The sequence below is a fragment of the Akebia trifoliata genome, chromosome 2 (assembly GCF_017979445.1).
Source record: "Akebia trifoliata isolate Shusen 1 chromosome 2, ASM1797944v1, whole genome shotgun sequence".
Classification (NCBI taxonomy): domain Eukaryota; kingdom Viridiplantae; phylum Streptophyta; class Magnoliopsida; order Ranunculales; family Lardizabalaceae; genus Akebia; species Akebia trifoliata.
The window spans coordinates 2650031-2663631 of record NC_141376.1 but is presented as its reverse complement, the minus strand read 5'-3'; the positions used below and the strand labels follow the sequence as shown (position 1 = coordinate 2663631).

Below are 13601 nucleotides of genomic sequence, written 5' to 3'. Positions count from 1 at the left end.
TTTATTTTATTTTGTATGCTTCAATTGCTTCATTATTCCAGTACCACTTCCTCTTTATTGAAAAAAAAAATACTTCTTTTAAAATATAGAATTTACAAATTTTAAGAAAATAAAAATATTTTATTAAATAAATTTTGAATTGAAAAATACAATCACAGTAATATTTAAAAAAATTTCATTGTTACATGTTATCTTCTAATTGTAATATTCACTAATATTTCATCGCAATATTTGTTTTAGAGGATATACATTATAGAGGGTAAACTCGATAACTCGTTTAGACTTTACACGTGTCACAAAGATAACAATAATTGGAAGATAGGTGAGATCTTGAAGGATAAGTGGTGCATGGGACAAGCCAATAGCCCAACTCAGCCTGATAGAAGAGTAGGGCATGGATCAAAGTCTGCCATGAATAGCAAGGTAGATCGAATCTAAGTTTCTGTACAATTCTTTACCTCTCTCATCAAGATCTGAAATTCTAGGAAGAATCCCTTGATTCATGAAATACGTTAGGGAATATTTCATTTATAGAGTAAGATCCCCATGATTGTGAGATCTTATAAGATCAAATCTCGAATAGAGGGAAAACCCTGATTTTGGGGAGGGGATATATAATAGAGGTGGATCGATGACAATGGGATCTTTTTTCTGGATCTTTGGAGATTAGGAAAGAGAGGGAAGAGCAATATCGTTTCAAAAATTCTAACTTGATCGTCGGAGAATCATTGGTAGGTATCACACTAGTGTTGGTAGGGACGAGGAGCATCTTGAGAGAAATAACTGCAAAGTTGATCGAGGTAAGCTCAAATTGGCCTCTACATACATAATTAATAATTATGTAAGATATACTTAATATAATGGATAGAATGAGTATATTTATAAAGAGCGGGTTTTCAGCATCTTGGGAGTGGGTTCTCATATTTTGAGAACAGGGATTGGAGAAGGATTCGCCCCCAAAGCGCTAGAATGAGGATTGAGACTTGAGAGTGGAAACAATACCCCTAACAGAAGGATTGGGTTGCTAACGTCTCACGGGATAGCAATATTTGTCTATGTGCCCTTGTATAAGTTGCACATACTGGTCATTTTTCAAGGAAATATCATAAATAAGGATGCAACAGGGCGGGTACGGGTTGTATAAAAAGGCCTATTAAGTTATTGGGCCAGTAAAGGTCCAAATTAATTTAGGGCCAATGATAAGTAGAACAGACCTGTCTGGTGGCCTAGATTGAGGCCCAATTAGGTACGGCCCATTAGTATCCCTGAATCCAACAGTTAACTCCATGTGCGCCACGTTTTAGATAATCTTCCAGACAAGTTGATAATGGACACATGTTTTATTTTGTTTTTCCTAAAGAGGAAGGGCCCTGTTTTCCACTAAGATGTACTACTGGTCGAGTTTACAACAATATGGATCATCCAACCAATCCCCCGAGTTATTGGTGGCCCCAGAAGCCACGAAAATAACTGAATCAAGTGGCCATAATTCACTGATGACTTTGTTTTTCTTGGTGTTTGCTGAAACAAAATTCAATCAACTATAATTTAAAAGTATAGTCACATTTTTTTGAATTATTTAAAAATATAAGTGAACTTATCTGAACAGGGACAAGCTGATGAATCCACGAATCGAAAAATAAATATACTCATTATCAAATATGTAACAGTTTGAGATTTCCCAAAATTTTATTTTCTTCAACATTAACATCTCAAGAACTAGAAAGAGGTTTTAGGGAGGTTGAAGATGATGGATTTTGAAGTCCAAATACTTGCATTTGTTTAATCCTCTAATATTTCTTAATTTTCTTTTATGAAACTTTTTCAAATTTATGTGAATAAATGAAATTGAATTTCCTCCAATTAAATAATCATGAACTCAAACATTGTTACCACTTTTACAAGTGTTTTTTAATTACTTTGAAGAAAATCATCGGAGAGAAATTGAAGAAAATAATTTCTCCTTTTGGTCGAAAAAACCTAACTTTTTCTCTCATTTTTACCCCATCTCAAAACCAAAATCCAACTCTCATTTTGTCGTGTGTGTTTTCCCATTGTAATTGGTGGGTGCAAAATTTCTTCCAACTTCATTCTTCATGTATTCATTATATTGACAAATTTTGATTTTGAATCTCAGCTCCATCGACTCAATGATTGTATTTCATAGATTACGTCAATAGAAATTTTTATAAAATAAGAAGATTATTTAAAATTAAATTTCATGTCTTTGTCTTTGTTAGTTGTTGAAAATTCTTTATTGCCTCATAATTTATATAATATATATATTAAAAAAATTAGAACTCATGAACTCTTGAAATCTTTTAGGAAGTTCTTTTGTACATGATGGGCACATGTTAGTATATTTTGATTATATCATCTTTTACTTATTACATTGATCACCAACGTTATTTTGAACTTGGGATACGACATTTTGCTTATCGGAGACAAACTTGAGGAATTTGTATCAAGAATGTTATAGTTTCACCTTGTTTAATGCCAGGATATATGTACAATGGATGGGAATTTTCTCATAGTATACAACTGGTTACTGAAGTTATCATACTTGGAAATGTTTCATGTTCCAACACTATCAGATCCAGTCAAGTAATTGTAGAGAAAATTAATTTTCGCTTGATCTTATTTCCAAATAAAAATAAAAATTTTAATTGAAGATATTTTTCTCAACAATGGGAAGCTTGAGAAGCTGAGTCAAAAGTACCCACTTGTTTGTTTGGTCCCAATAATGGCCTATTATGATTGCCTTGTGGAAACTTTGTTCCTCTTGGCCTAGATAACTGAACTAACTCTGTTTCAATTTGATAAGGTTCGCTATGGCCGTCTACCACTCACTTCCCCTCTCTCTCTTCCTCTCATATGTACTAGTCCTTTTGGTATTAATCTCTGGCCTTAACGCCAATGTGACATGCCAGGGTTTCTCATTCAAAGAAGCCAGTATAGATGACATCCAACACGCTTTCAAGGAAAACAAGCTAACATCAAGACAACTCGTTAAATTCTATCTCAAACAGATCCGAAAACTCAACCCAATTGTCCATGGTGTGATCGAGGTGAATCCTGATGTTTTTGAACAAGCTGACGCCGCAGACAAAGAGAGACGAGAGAAGAATCCTGGGTCCTTCTCAGGACTTCATGGAATCCCAATTATGCTAAAAGACATTATTGCTACTAAAGACAAGCTTAACACGACCGCTGGCTCATATGCGCTACTCGGATCGGTTGTACCGCGTGATGCAGGTGTTGTGAAGAGGCTGAGAAAGGCAGGAGCAGTCATACTTGGGAAAGCAAGCCTTAGCGAGTGGTCAGCTTACCGAGCGGCCCCAGATGGTTGGAGTGCCAGAGGAGGTCAAAGCAAAGTGAGTTAATTCGGAGTCCTTACTCTTCTACTTCAAACTACTTACGTTGTCGTTGTTCCTTTATAGATATAAGTTATGGATGATAGAGATAAGGTATATGCATCCTAATTTAATGTAAATTTAGATCTTCAAGATATGTGATAAGATACACCATAGCATCGATATAATGTATCTTATACGCATTATCTGTAACATCAATAACTAATCTCTATCATTCTTGCCAATTGAATAATTTGGAATGGTTCTTGTGTTGTGAGGATTACAGAATCCATATGTTCTATCGAGGACTCCATGTGGATCGAGTAGTGGATCAGCAATCACAGTTGCAGCTAACATGGTGATGGTGTCACTTGGGTCAGAGACTGATGGGTCCATCATCTGTCCTTCCAGTTTCAATAGTGTCGTGGGAATAAAACCAACCGTCGGTTTAACCAGTCGAGCCGGAGTCATCCCTATTACTCCAAGACAGGACACCATAGGGTAAAGATCTCTTTCTATTATATTTTTTGACAACTTTTATTTCCACCCACTTTCTTTTTATTACACACCAAATGATGGATTTAGAAATGGTGTCTAGGACTAGGGTGTGGATAGTCATCAAATTTTATTGACCACACTCCTTCCCAAATGTAGTATTCAAGCCTCACCTATAGATCCTGATTTTGGCTGACTTAGGTCAAGTTATTTCCACCCTTACCAGATTATTTAAGGTACTACTATACACTGTTGGATTGCCAGGCCCATGGGAAGGACAGTATCGGATGCCGTTCAAGTATTAGATGTGATCGTGGGGTTTGATTCAAGAGATGCCAAAGCTACAAGAGCAGCTTCAAAGTTCATTCCCATCAATGGCTATAAGCAATTTCTCAAGGCAGATGGAATCAAAGGGAAGAGATTGGGGATTGTAAGAAAACCATTCTTCGACTTCTTCAAAAGGTCCCTTCAACTTCAAGTTTACAAAGCTCACATCAGTACCCTAAGGTAATATAGAACAAGAATGCGTGCGTGCGTGCGCGTGTGTGTGACATAGTGTAATTCAAGATTAGTTCTCGACGCTTAGGGGCAACATTGAACTAGTTTTGTGCTTTTGAATTTGGAAAAAAGGAAGGGCCCTTCTGGTGTTCTTTTTCTTTGTATTAATTTGTGCATGTGTTTGTGTTTTTTAAATATTTTATGAAATTCAAGAGTTGAACCAGGTTTAGAGCCAAAAACCATGTCAGTGAGGTAAAAAATTGTAGAACCCACGTAGTTGGCAGACGAGATTTAAAAAGATCAAACAGAACCAACCTTGAATGATCTCAATTTTCCTATAACCGAATTAACCTTAGAATAGATTTTTATTTAGAACAACTAAGCCTAAAATAGAAATTAATGGTCTCTCTTTATTGTACTTCAAATTTTAGAAATGCTGATACTGATGTCCTCGTACTCTATGAAAAGAAAAGTAGGTGCAATTTTGGTAGACAACTTGGAAATCTCCAACATCAATGACACTCTTAGTGGGAGTGATGAAGATATTGCAATGCAGGCTGAATTCAAGCTATCTTTAAATATTTATCTAAGAGAGCTGGTTGCCTCTCCAGTGAGATCGTTATCAGATGTAATAGCCTTCAACAATAAATACTCTGCTAAGGTATGTACTGTCCTATCTTGGACCCCTAAGACTACATAATACATACATTCCAAACTTATTAGATGATCAATCAATTGCAGGAAAAGATTGCTGAATATGGTCAGCATACCTTTCTGGAGGCGGAGAAGACAAATGGGATCGGTACCAAGGAAAGGAAGGCTTTGTTGAATTTGAAGAGACTATCGAGCGATGGGTTTGAGAAGTTGATGCTGGAGAATAAGTTGGATGCATTGATTACTCCCGATTCTAGTGCCAGTCAAGTTCTTGCTATTGGGGGATATCCTGGAATTAGCGTCCCAGCCGGATATGAAATAGACGGGACCCCATTTGGGATCAGTTTCGGAGGGTTAAGAGGTTCAGAACCAAAGTTAATCCAGATTGCTTATGCTTTTGAACAAGCTACAAAGATCAGGAAACCTCCTTCTTTCAAACCTTGAATTCTAGATTAAGAATATCGAATCCAAACATTCATTCACTCATCTATGTTGTGTATGTTATGTTCCTCGTGATGTGACTTAATTAGTACTGAAACATTAAGGGAATTGTGTAGCGGTTATACCCGCTTCAATTAGTCTAATATTTTCTCAAAAATTGATCACTCAAACTATGAATAATTGGATTACTCAAGTCTGCCAGAGTCGACTCTGTAAATCTGTGCCAGTATCACTCAGTAATTATTATTTTTTTACTAGGTCCCGTTCAGCAACAAACATTTTGGCAAAACATTTTTCAAAACATGGGTTAGAGGTTTTGGAATGGACTGATTTTTGGTGAGGATGATCTCTACGGTGAGGAGATTATCCTCACCAAAAATCAGCCCATTCCAAAACTTCTAGCCCCAGTTTACAAGTTGAAATATCATGGACCCTCCATTTTTTGCAAACCATTTTTATGGGGTTAGAAGTTTTGGAATGGACTGATTTTTGGTGATGATGATCTCCTCACCAAAAATCAGCCCATTCCAAAATCTCTAACCCATGTTTTGAAAAATGTTTTGCCAAAATGTTTGTTGCTGAACATATCCCTTTTTACTGATCTTTATCATTGTTGAAGTATATGAGCATTAATATTAGGACTTGGGTTCAAAACTTGCATTTACCTACTAATTACTAACCACAAATCTATTTGCTTAATTAAAATAAAAACTATCATAAATGTATTACTAGGTGTAATTTGGAACTTGATCATCGCGTCTCCACTTTTCTTCTCACTAGTCTGACAGTCTCACAATGGACTCTTAGGGATGTTATTGGGTGAATTCGGTCCAACTTGGTTGATACCTAACCCAAACCCTAAAGAGGTTGGCTTTACCTTAGATCAACCCTACATCTCTATCAGGCCTGAATTGAATAAGCCCTAACCCGGCTTTAATGGGTTTGGGTTATTCTTAGGCTAAATAAAAATGATTAATATGTTGAATTCAACATTTTTAATAAATAAATTGTATTTTTAAAATAATTTTTTATTTGTTAAGGGATTTTTTTTTCTTTTGATGACGGTTTGTGGACTCGTAGACCCAACTAGTAGGGATGAGGCAACTAACTTCTTAGAGCACCATATTTCACCCTAATCCCCCGAGTATGTGCAATACCCCACAAACCATACATACCAGATAAGTAAAAATAAATTCCTATGAGTGGTCAAGGAAGGGATTTGAATCAAGATCTCCCTTTTTGAAGGTTTTATGTGTTAAAAGTTATGCACTTAATCTATAATTATTATAAATGAGAAGTAAATTTTACTTGTACATTATATTTTTCTTTTATTTAAATTTTACTAGAAAAATATTCATTTTACTATACATATTATGAATATGTCCAGAAGATATAGTCGTTGGCTGTATTGAGATTGATCCTTGTACCCCCAAAAAAGAGCCAGGCCATTTTGCACCCACCATTTGTGCTCACTACACCATCTAAAGCACATTTTGGGGTGGGATGTTTGCATAGTCAAAAAGTCGGAGAACAGGTTTTAAACCCGCAAGCCAAAACTTTGGGGAAAACTTAGAAACTAGGGGAAAAAAAACATAAAAGATAAGAAAAATGCATATGTGTAGTAATATATATATATAAAACATGTTTACAATATAATATGTTCTCAAACATAATTAGACATGTTATGATGTCAAAAAAAAAAAAATTACTCATTAATATATCTTTCGTTCAAAATAATACATTATTGAAAAAAATGAAAAATCATAACATCAAATCTCAAATTTCTACATTTATCAATGATTAAATTCTATTACGTATAAAATTCCACATTAAAAAAAAAAAAAAAAAAGGTGTAGTTTTCTTTTTTGAAAATAGTGTAAAAAAAACTTGTTTAAAAAAAAAAAAACGTGACTTCTAAAAGATTCAAATTTATTTTATTGTTTTAATCTTCCGTGGTACAAGACTTGTTTTTTCAAAAAAAAAAACGCCGATTTTTTTTTTAATCTTTTGTTACCATGGATGTTTGTATAGTAGAAAATGGGTGCACCGAACAGAATGGTGGGTGCAAATAGAACGGCCCCCCAAAAAATGTAAGTGCTTATAAATCACTGGTTGGTCTCTCTCTCTCTCGCTCTCTCTGCTAGACTGCTACTGGGAAGGAAACTACTCCATGATTGGCCACTTATCCAAAGAACCTTACACTCTTCACGAACAAACAAACTGGGTAAGTACGTACCACCGTCTTTGCTTTTCTGTTTTTCTTCCTTTACGTTTCTATTATAAACTTCCAAAATAATTACCAAACCGTCTCTTTTCTTCCCATTTATTAATCTTTATTCATACTTGTGTTGATTTAATCTCAGAAACACCTAACAAAGGAGTACCCTCTTCCGCAAATGAATTAGCAAATTACTGCCTTTGATGATCTCAAATTCACAATTTCAGATTATATATTTCAGAAGAAAATCATGAGTCAAACTGATGAAATTTCTAACATTTCAACTTCATTTAAGGTAAAAATTTTCTCAAATTTATCACCCATTTCTCTTCTGTTTTTAAAACTACCAATTCAAGTTCTTAATTAAGTTCTTAACTGTCTTGTATCCATGTTGTGGGTTGGTTACTTTACTTATAGATCGAAGAAGCGACGATCAGTGAGATTCAATTAGCTTTCCAACAAAATGAGCTCACATCGAAACAACTAGTACAGTATTACCTAAATGCCATTGAAAAACTGAATCCAAAACTTCATGCAGTAATTGAAGTGAACCCAGATGCCCTGAAACTTGCCGAGAAGGCTGACAATGATCGACAATTCCTTGGTGGGTGTCGCTCAAGTTACATGAGAGGGATTCCTGTGTTGCTCAAGGACAACATTGCCACCAAGGACAAACTCAACACCACTTCTGGTTCATTTGCGCTTTTCGGTTCTATTGTTCCTCGTGATGCTGGGGTTATCGACAGGTTGAGAAAGGGAGGGGCCATCATTTTGGGCAAAGTCGGCCTTTCCCAATGGGCCAACTTCCGGGGCGACAATATCCCAGATGGCTGGAGCTCGAGAGGTTGTACAGTGAAAGTGAGTTCTTTAAATTTTGCTTTTGATTAGTTTTTATTTCTGTTGAAAATATAGGATATAAGTCTGAGAAACGGGCGATGATAATTAAAATAAAATGGAAATCAGAAATACAGAGAGAATGTTACTCATAATTTATGTGGTTCACCAGGATTGCCTATGTTCACATGCAATGATGAGATCCTTTCATTATTTCCGTGAAAACTAGGGTTACAATCTCACTTCCTCTCAGAAAAATTTAAAATCCCTCATGGAGACCTAAAAACGAGTTTGCTATACTTTATAGTTGGTGTGAGACCCTGATCTAACCACACGAACTTCGATGATAATTGTTTGAGTTTCATTTGATTGAACTCACCAGGAATCATGAATTCCAAGTTGAACTTAGTACAGATAGTGAACGAAGGTGTTGGTCCCTGCAAAACCACCTCTTCGATGCTTTAGTCAGAAAGTAGTTGTGGTGGAACTTAGTAGTTGGTAATCAATGTGTACCTTACTGATTTTATCAGTTGTTTATATAGAACTTCTTCTATCTGGGATGGTGACTTTTCCTCTTTATCTTACAATCACCCTTTTTCAGTTTGTAACTTCCCAACTTCTTCGATTCATGGGAGATAAGTCCTATGTCATGTCACACGAATTTGGATTGTGCAATTTGGTTTGTTGCAACATGGTAACTCGGACTCTTTCAATGCTTATCCTTTTTAATTGGAATTACTGATCCAAATGGACTGTTCTTATTGGTTGATATTTCCATGCAAGCACAACTGATACAAAGATGAATAGAGGGAGTCACAAACGTAACAATTTTAATTTTAAGAAACGAGTACGTAATCTAATAATAGCCCCAAAAGAAAAAAGAAAATGAAAAAAAGTAGGCCAAGATGATATGAGCATGTACAAAAAAGGACCACTGACAACACCAATGGAAGGATCATTAATGACAAGTTGAAGATTAATAAGGATAGCGGAATGATGTTAATGATGATGATTATGTTTATATTTCAATTTTAGGTGGACTATCTCATTAATTCAAGGCTTGAACACTAGTACACTGTAATCTTTAATAATTTCTGGGAGGTTTGACACTAATATCATGCATGTTTGGAACTCAATTTGAACAGAATCCATACCTTCTAACCACATATCCAGGCGGTTCAAGCACTGGTTCTGCAGTTTCTGTTGCAGCGAACCTTGTGACAGTTTCTCTTGGCACTGAAACCAACAGGTCCATCATTAATCCCTGTAGCCTAAATTGTGTTGTGGGGATCAAACCAACTGTAGGTCTCACTAGTAGGTCCGGAGTGATACCCATTACCCATCGACAGGATACTGTTGGGTAAGCTGCATCTTATCCATCTTCTTTGTTCATGATCTCAGTTTCAAATTTTAATTGTACATATTGTATTGGATGAAACAGAGGTATTGTTTTTTATTTTAATTTCTTAGTGGAAAGATAAGAGAAAACAATGGTGGTGGTAATTTTGTTTGCTGAATTGATATATTACCATAATTTCTTCAACAGCCCCATCGGGAGGACAGTATCTGATGCGGTGTGTCTACTGGATGTGATTGTTGGTTATGACCCTCGGGATGAGATGACAAAGGAATCTGCCCAATATATTCCCCGTGGTGGATACAAACAATTCCTGAAAGTGGATGGACTCAATGGCAAGAGAATAGGAAACTTATGGCATTACTTCAAGGATGTGCCTACTTCACCAGCAGCAGACATCTACCAGAAACATCTCGATACCATGAGGTAAAGAAAAAAACAGAAAACTGTCATTTATGCATCTTGCTGCCTTTTGCAGAATTTTTTTGCTTTTTGTTGAATTGCTTCAGAACTCCTCACTTAATTCCATAATACCTTAACACGACTATTTCTTGCTGGAGTATGGACCTTGGTCCTTGTTGTTTTTATGGTTTGTGGAGCCTGATCGTACTGGTTGGGAAGGAGTATTGTTCATCCTTTAACACTGTTGAGACGCCGTTCTAGCTTGGCATTGAGCTTGCTGGGGGGTTGGAGGGGGGCTAGCATCCCCCTTACCTGGAAGGTGGGGTGTTCAGGGGCGGAGCTCCGAAATAAATTTTCCCAAGGGTATTTTTGTAATTTTCACTGGTATTATGTAAAACCCTAGTTATGTTCTCCTAGGGTATAGATATTTTCTTTTTTTGGAGAAAGGGTGTACTTTGTAACTGTGAGTTGTCTCTTCATAGTGGAATCGGTGTGATCTACCTCCATCTTGAGGGAACCACGTAACATCTGTGTGTTTCTATGTATGATTGCGTCTTGTTTTTGATTTTTTTTCTCGTTCTGCGTTTCTGTTGTTTTTCTTAACAATTGTGGCTCAATTGTGCAAGGTTGGGATCACAGGTTTGATCTGAGTTTACCCTTTGGCATACCTATGGAGCAATTAGCCTAGCTGTCACTAGATTTATTCATGCAAGCACTTATGGTCTGAGTTTACCCTTTAGTGCACCTATGGAGAAATTAGCCTAGATTTTTTCATGCAAACACTAATGGTATTGGTGTTTCTATGTTTGATTTGATGGTGTTAGCGAAAAGGGAGCAGTCCTGATAAATGACCTTGAGATAGCCAACTTTTCAATTATCAGTGATTCTTCTGAAAGTGGTGAGTTTCTTGGTATGAAGTACGACTTCAAGCGTGATCTCAACATTTATTTGTCAAACTTGCTTCAATCCCCAATCAGGTCATTAGCGGATGCCATTGCCTTCAACAAAGATAATGCAAAAAAGGTTAGTGTTTTATACCAATACATATCGACCATATCATGGTTGGGGAACAATTTTAATTTGCTGTTAGATCTGTGGTCTTCTGAAAGGACACAATAAATGTTGAATCATTCAGATATGAATTTCCACTATTCCTTACAAGTCATAAACTAAGCCCATTCATATTACTATGTATAGGAGAAATTGGACGAATATAATCAAAGCTTATTCATAGAATCTGAGGAAACCAACCTTCCAAGTAATGAGTACTCTGAAGTACTGAGTAAGTTAGGCGAGCTTGCTGAAGCGGGATTTCAAAAGTTCATGACGGATAATAAGTTGGATGCAATGGTGGCGCCTGAAGTTGGGGCCATTCTTTTGGCAAATGGAGGGTACCCTGGCATTACAGTGCCGGCTGGTTTTAACGAGGAAGGTGTGCCTTCTGGAATCTTGTTTGGTGGGCTTAGAGGATCGGAGGCAACACTAATAGAGATTTCTTATGCCTTCGAACAAGCTACCAAAGTTAGGAAGCCTCCTCCAACAATTGGAAGTTAAACTGTAAGCATAGGTACATTATGGTGTGCATTTATGTTGTTGTTACTGTTAGTGAGAAATTAAGATAGATTACTATGTAATCGTGGAATTTGTGTGTGTATGCTGATGAACTTCTTGTTGATGTTAGTGTTGTGATGCTACTTATCCAAAAAAAAAAAAATTGTTGCTGTTTATTAAAGGAAAAATGTCCATTGATACTAGAGTTTAATGTTCTTGGTGTTGGACTTACGAAGCAAATCAATCTGTGGTATGGCTTGGTTGAACCAACAGATTTGTGAACCTAATCGTGGTGGTTCACTGATTTTTTTTTCATTGGATTAGGTGAACCCAACATGACATTTGGAGGAACTGAAATGTGAAAATATGACATATTTGCTTGAAAATTTTGATTAGGTTTTTATTCGCTTTTCTTGCTCAGAGATATTTGAAATCCATCCATAAAACTTTAGATTTTCTTCTGTGCAAAAGTTTTCATTTTGTTATTTTAATATGTGAATGTGCGAGGTATACTATAATTTTTTAATAATTATCTATATATTTTATATTTGGAATTTATATCATTATATGTATTTTATTTCTGTAACTGAGTATTTTAGCATTATGATTATATATGTAACTCGCTCACTTTAGTTTATATACATAAAGATAAATGCACACATCTAATGTCTGCATTGGATAGTAGCAACCTTCAAATATCATGGGTTTCTCCCTAATGACTCTCAAGTTTATTGGTAATCAAATCCCTAAAACATAAGAAAACATTGAACACATAGAACAGGCGGATTGAGTGCAATCCAATGGCTCTAATCATGCAATCCAATGGCAAATTGCACGTATAATATATGTTATGTTGGATGTCTTGTATTCTTTTTCTTGCTAGGCAAGTAAGGGGGTTAGTGGTAGGCATGAAAGTGGGTTCAACAAGTTTTTAAAATCGAAGGGGCCATTTTCCAAAGTGGAGTGGGTTCTGTTCCAAGGGTTATGGCCCAAAACAAAAACTTGGAAGAAAATATGTGTTTACGAGAGATCTCTAGGATAATAAACTTGAAAGAATATAGTAATTGGATTTTTTTTTTCTGATAAGTAGAAGTAGGAACATTGTCAAACCACATAAATCCTTGTGTTTTGTGTGTAGTTTTATTATTGCTTAGTTTTTTTTTTTTACACTAGAGTCTGGATTGTGTACACCCAAAGCGGAGGATTGAAACCCTCCTCTCACACCTCAATACATGCTATGTAAGCAACAATCCAAGGAAATTATGAAAGGAAATATTTTTTGCTTTAATTTTGATTCCAGATGGTGTACACCTTGGGTGGAGGATTAAAACTTTGCTCCCACACTTCAATATAGGAGCAGATTCCTGTAAATTGATTTTTTAGTAGCTCTAGGTATGCGATATCATCAAGACGGTTACATCTTGTTTAAATTAAAATGATTGGTGGCCCTCCATTTTCAAACACTTGATTAAGTTAAAAAAAGTTTTTTTTTTTTAGAATTTTTTTTCTTCAAAATCTGATCTAAACAATGAGTAAAAGAGGACTAAGTTGTTATTTTATTCAATGTGATGTTCTATGGACTATAGAACAAGAGTTAGAGGAAAATGAAGCTACAGAGGCTCTATTCGCCTCAATATATGTCTTATGTTAAAATTCAACACCAGTCCAATTGAAAAAAGTTCAAATTTATTGTCCAAGCCCAATGACAATTTAGAACCTAATTTCTAAAATCTTCTTAGAGAAAACTCTAGATGTTTTTAGGTAAGAGAAAAGTATAAAATTCTAGAATAGTAGATAT

General features: G+C 35.7%; 2 protein-coding genes across 6 annotated transcripts; both read left to right on the top strand.

Annotated features, from left to right (window-relative positions):
- The first annotated feature begins 2731 nt into the window (after positions 1–2731).
- On the top strand, positions 2732–5577 carry LOC147408761 (putative amidase At4g34880). Its single transcript, XM_086421631.1, has 5 exons — positions 2732–3374; positions 3640–3854; positions 4113–4355; positions 4815–5007; positions 5088–5577. Exons 1-5 carry the CDS (start codon positions 2832–2834, stop codon positions 5442–5444), a joined length of 1551 nt encoding a protein of 516 aa, XP_086277757.1. The 5' UTR covers positions 2732–2831; the 3' UTR covers positions 5445–5577.
- A 1888-nt stretch (positions 5578–7465) lies between these two features.
- LOC147408760 (putative amidase At4g34880) lies at positions 7466–11990 on the top strand. Of its 5 annotated transcripts, none has more exons than XM_086421618.1 (7): positions 7473–7665; positions 7887–7954; positions 8077–8517; positions 9639–9853; positions 10040–10276; positions 11077–11275; positions 11450–11990. In XM_086421618.1, exons 2-7 carry the CDS (start codon positions 7910–7912, stop codon positions 11804–11806), a joined length of 1494 nt encoding a protein of 497 aa, XP_086277744.1. In that variant the 5' UTR covers positions 7473–7665; positions 7887–7909; the 3' UTR covers positions 11807–11990. The 5 variants fall into 5 exon arrangements, with proteins under 5 accessions (XP_086277725.1, XP_086277744.1, XP_086277732.1 ...); XM_086421606.1 differs by having other exon boundaries at positions 7474–7665; positions 7805–7954; positions 11450–11989; XM_086421599.1 differs by lacking the exon at positions 7887–7954 and having other exon boundaries at positions 7466–7665.
- The last annotated feature ends 1611 nt before the right edge of the window (positions 11991–13601 follow it).

Bases quoted from the DNA above. Each gene is read 5' to 3' on its own strand.
- LOC147408760 (XM_086421599.1), top strand. From the start codon at position 7,612: ATGATTGGCCACTTATCCAAAGAACCTTACACTCTTCACGAACAAACA. The intron at 10,277-11,076 runs GTAAAGAAAAAA...TGATGGTGTTAG, and splicing joins AAACATCTCGATACCATGAG to CGAAAAGGGAGCAGTCCTGA. The intron at 11,276-11,449 runs GTTAGTGTTTTA...TACTATGTATAG, and splicing joins ACAAAGATAATGCAAAAAAG to GAGAAATTGGACGAATATAA.
- LOC147408761 (XM_086421631.1), top strand. From the start codon at position 2,832: ATGGCCGTCTACCACTCACTTCCCCTCTCTCTCTTCCTCTCATATGTA. The intron at 3,855-4,112 runs GTAAAGATCTCT...TTGGATTGCCAG, and splicing joins CCAAGACAGGACACCATAGG to GCCCATGGGAAGGACAGTAT. The intron at 4,356-4,814 runs GTAATATAGAAC...CTCTATGAAAAG, and splicing joins GCTCACATCAGTACCCTAAG to AAAAGTAGGTGCAATTTTGG.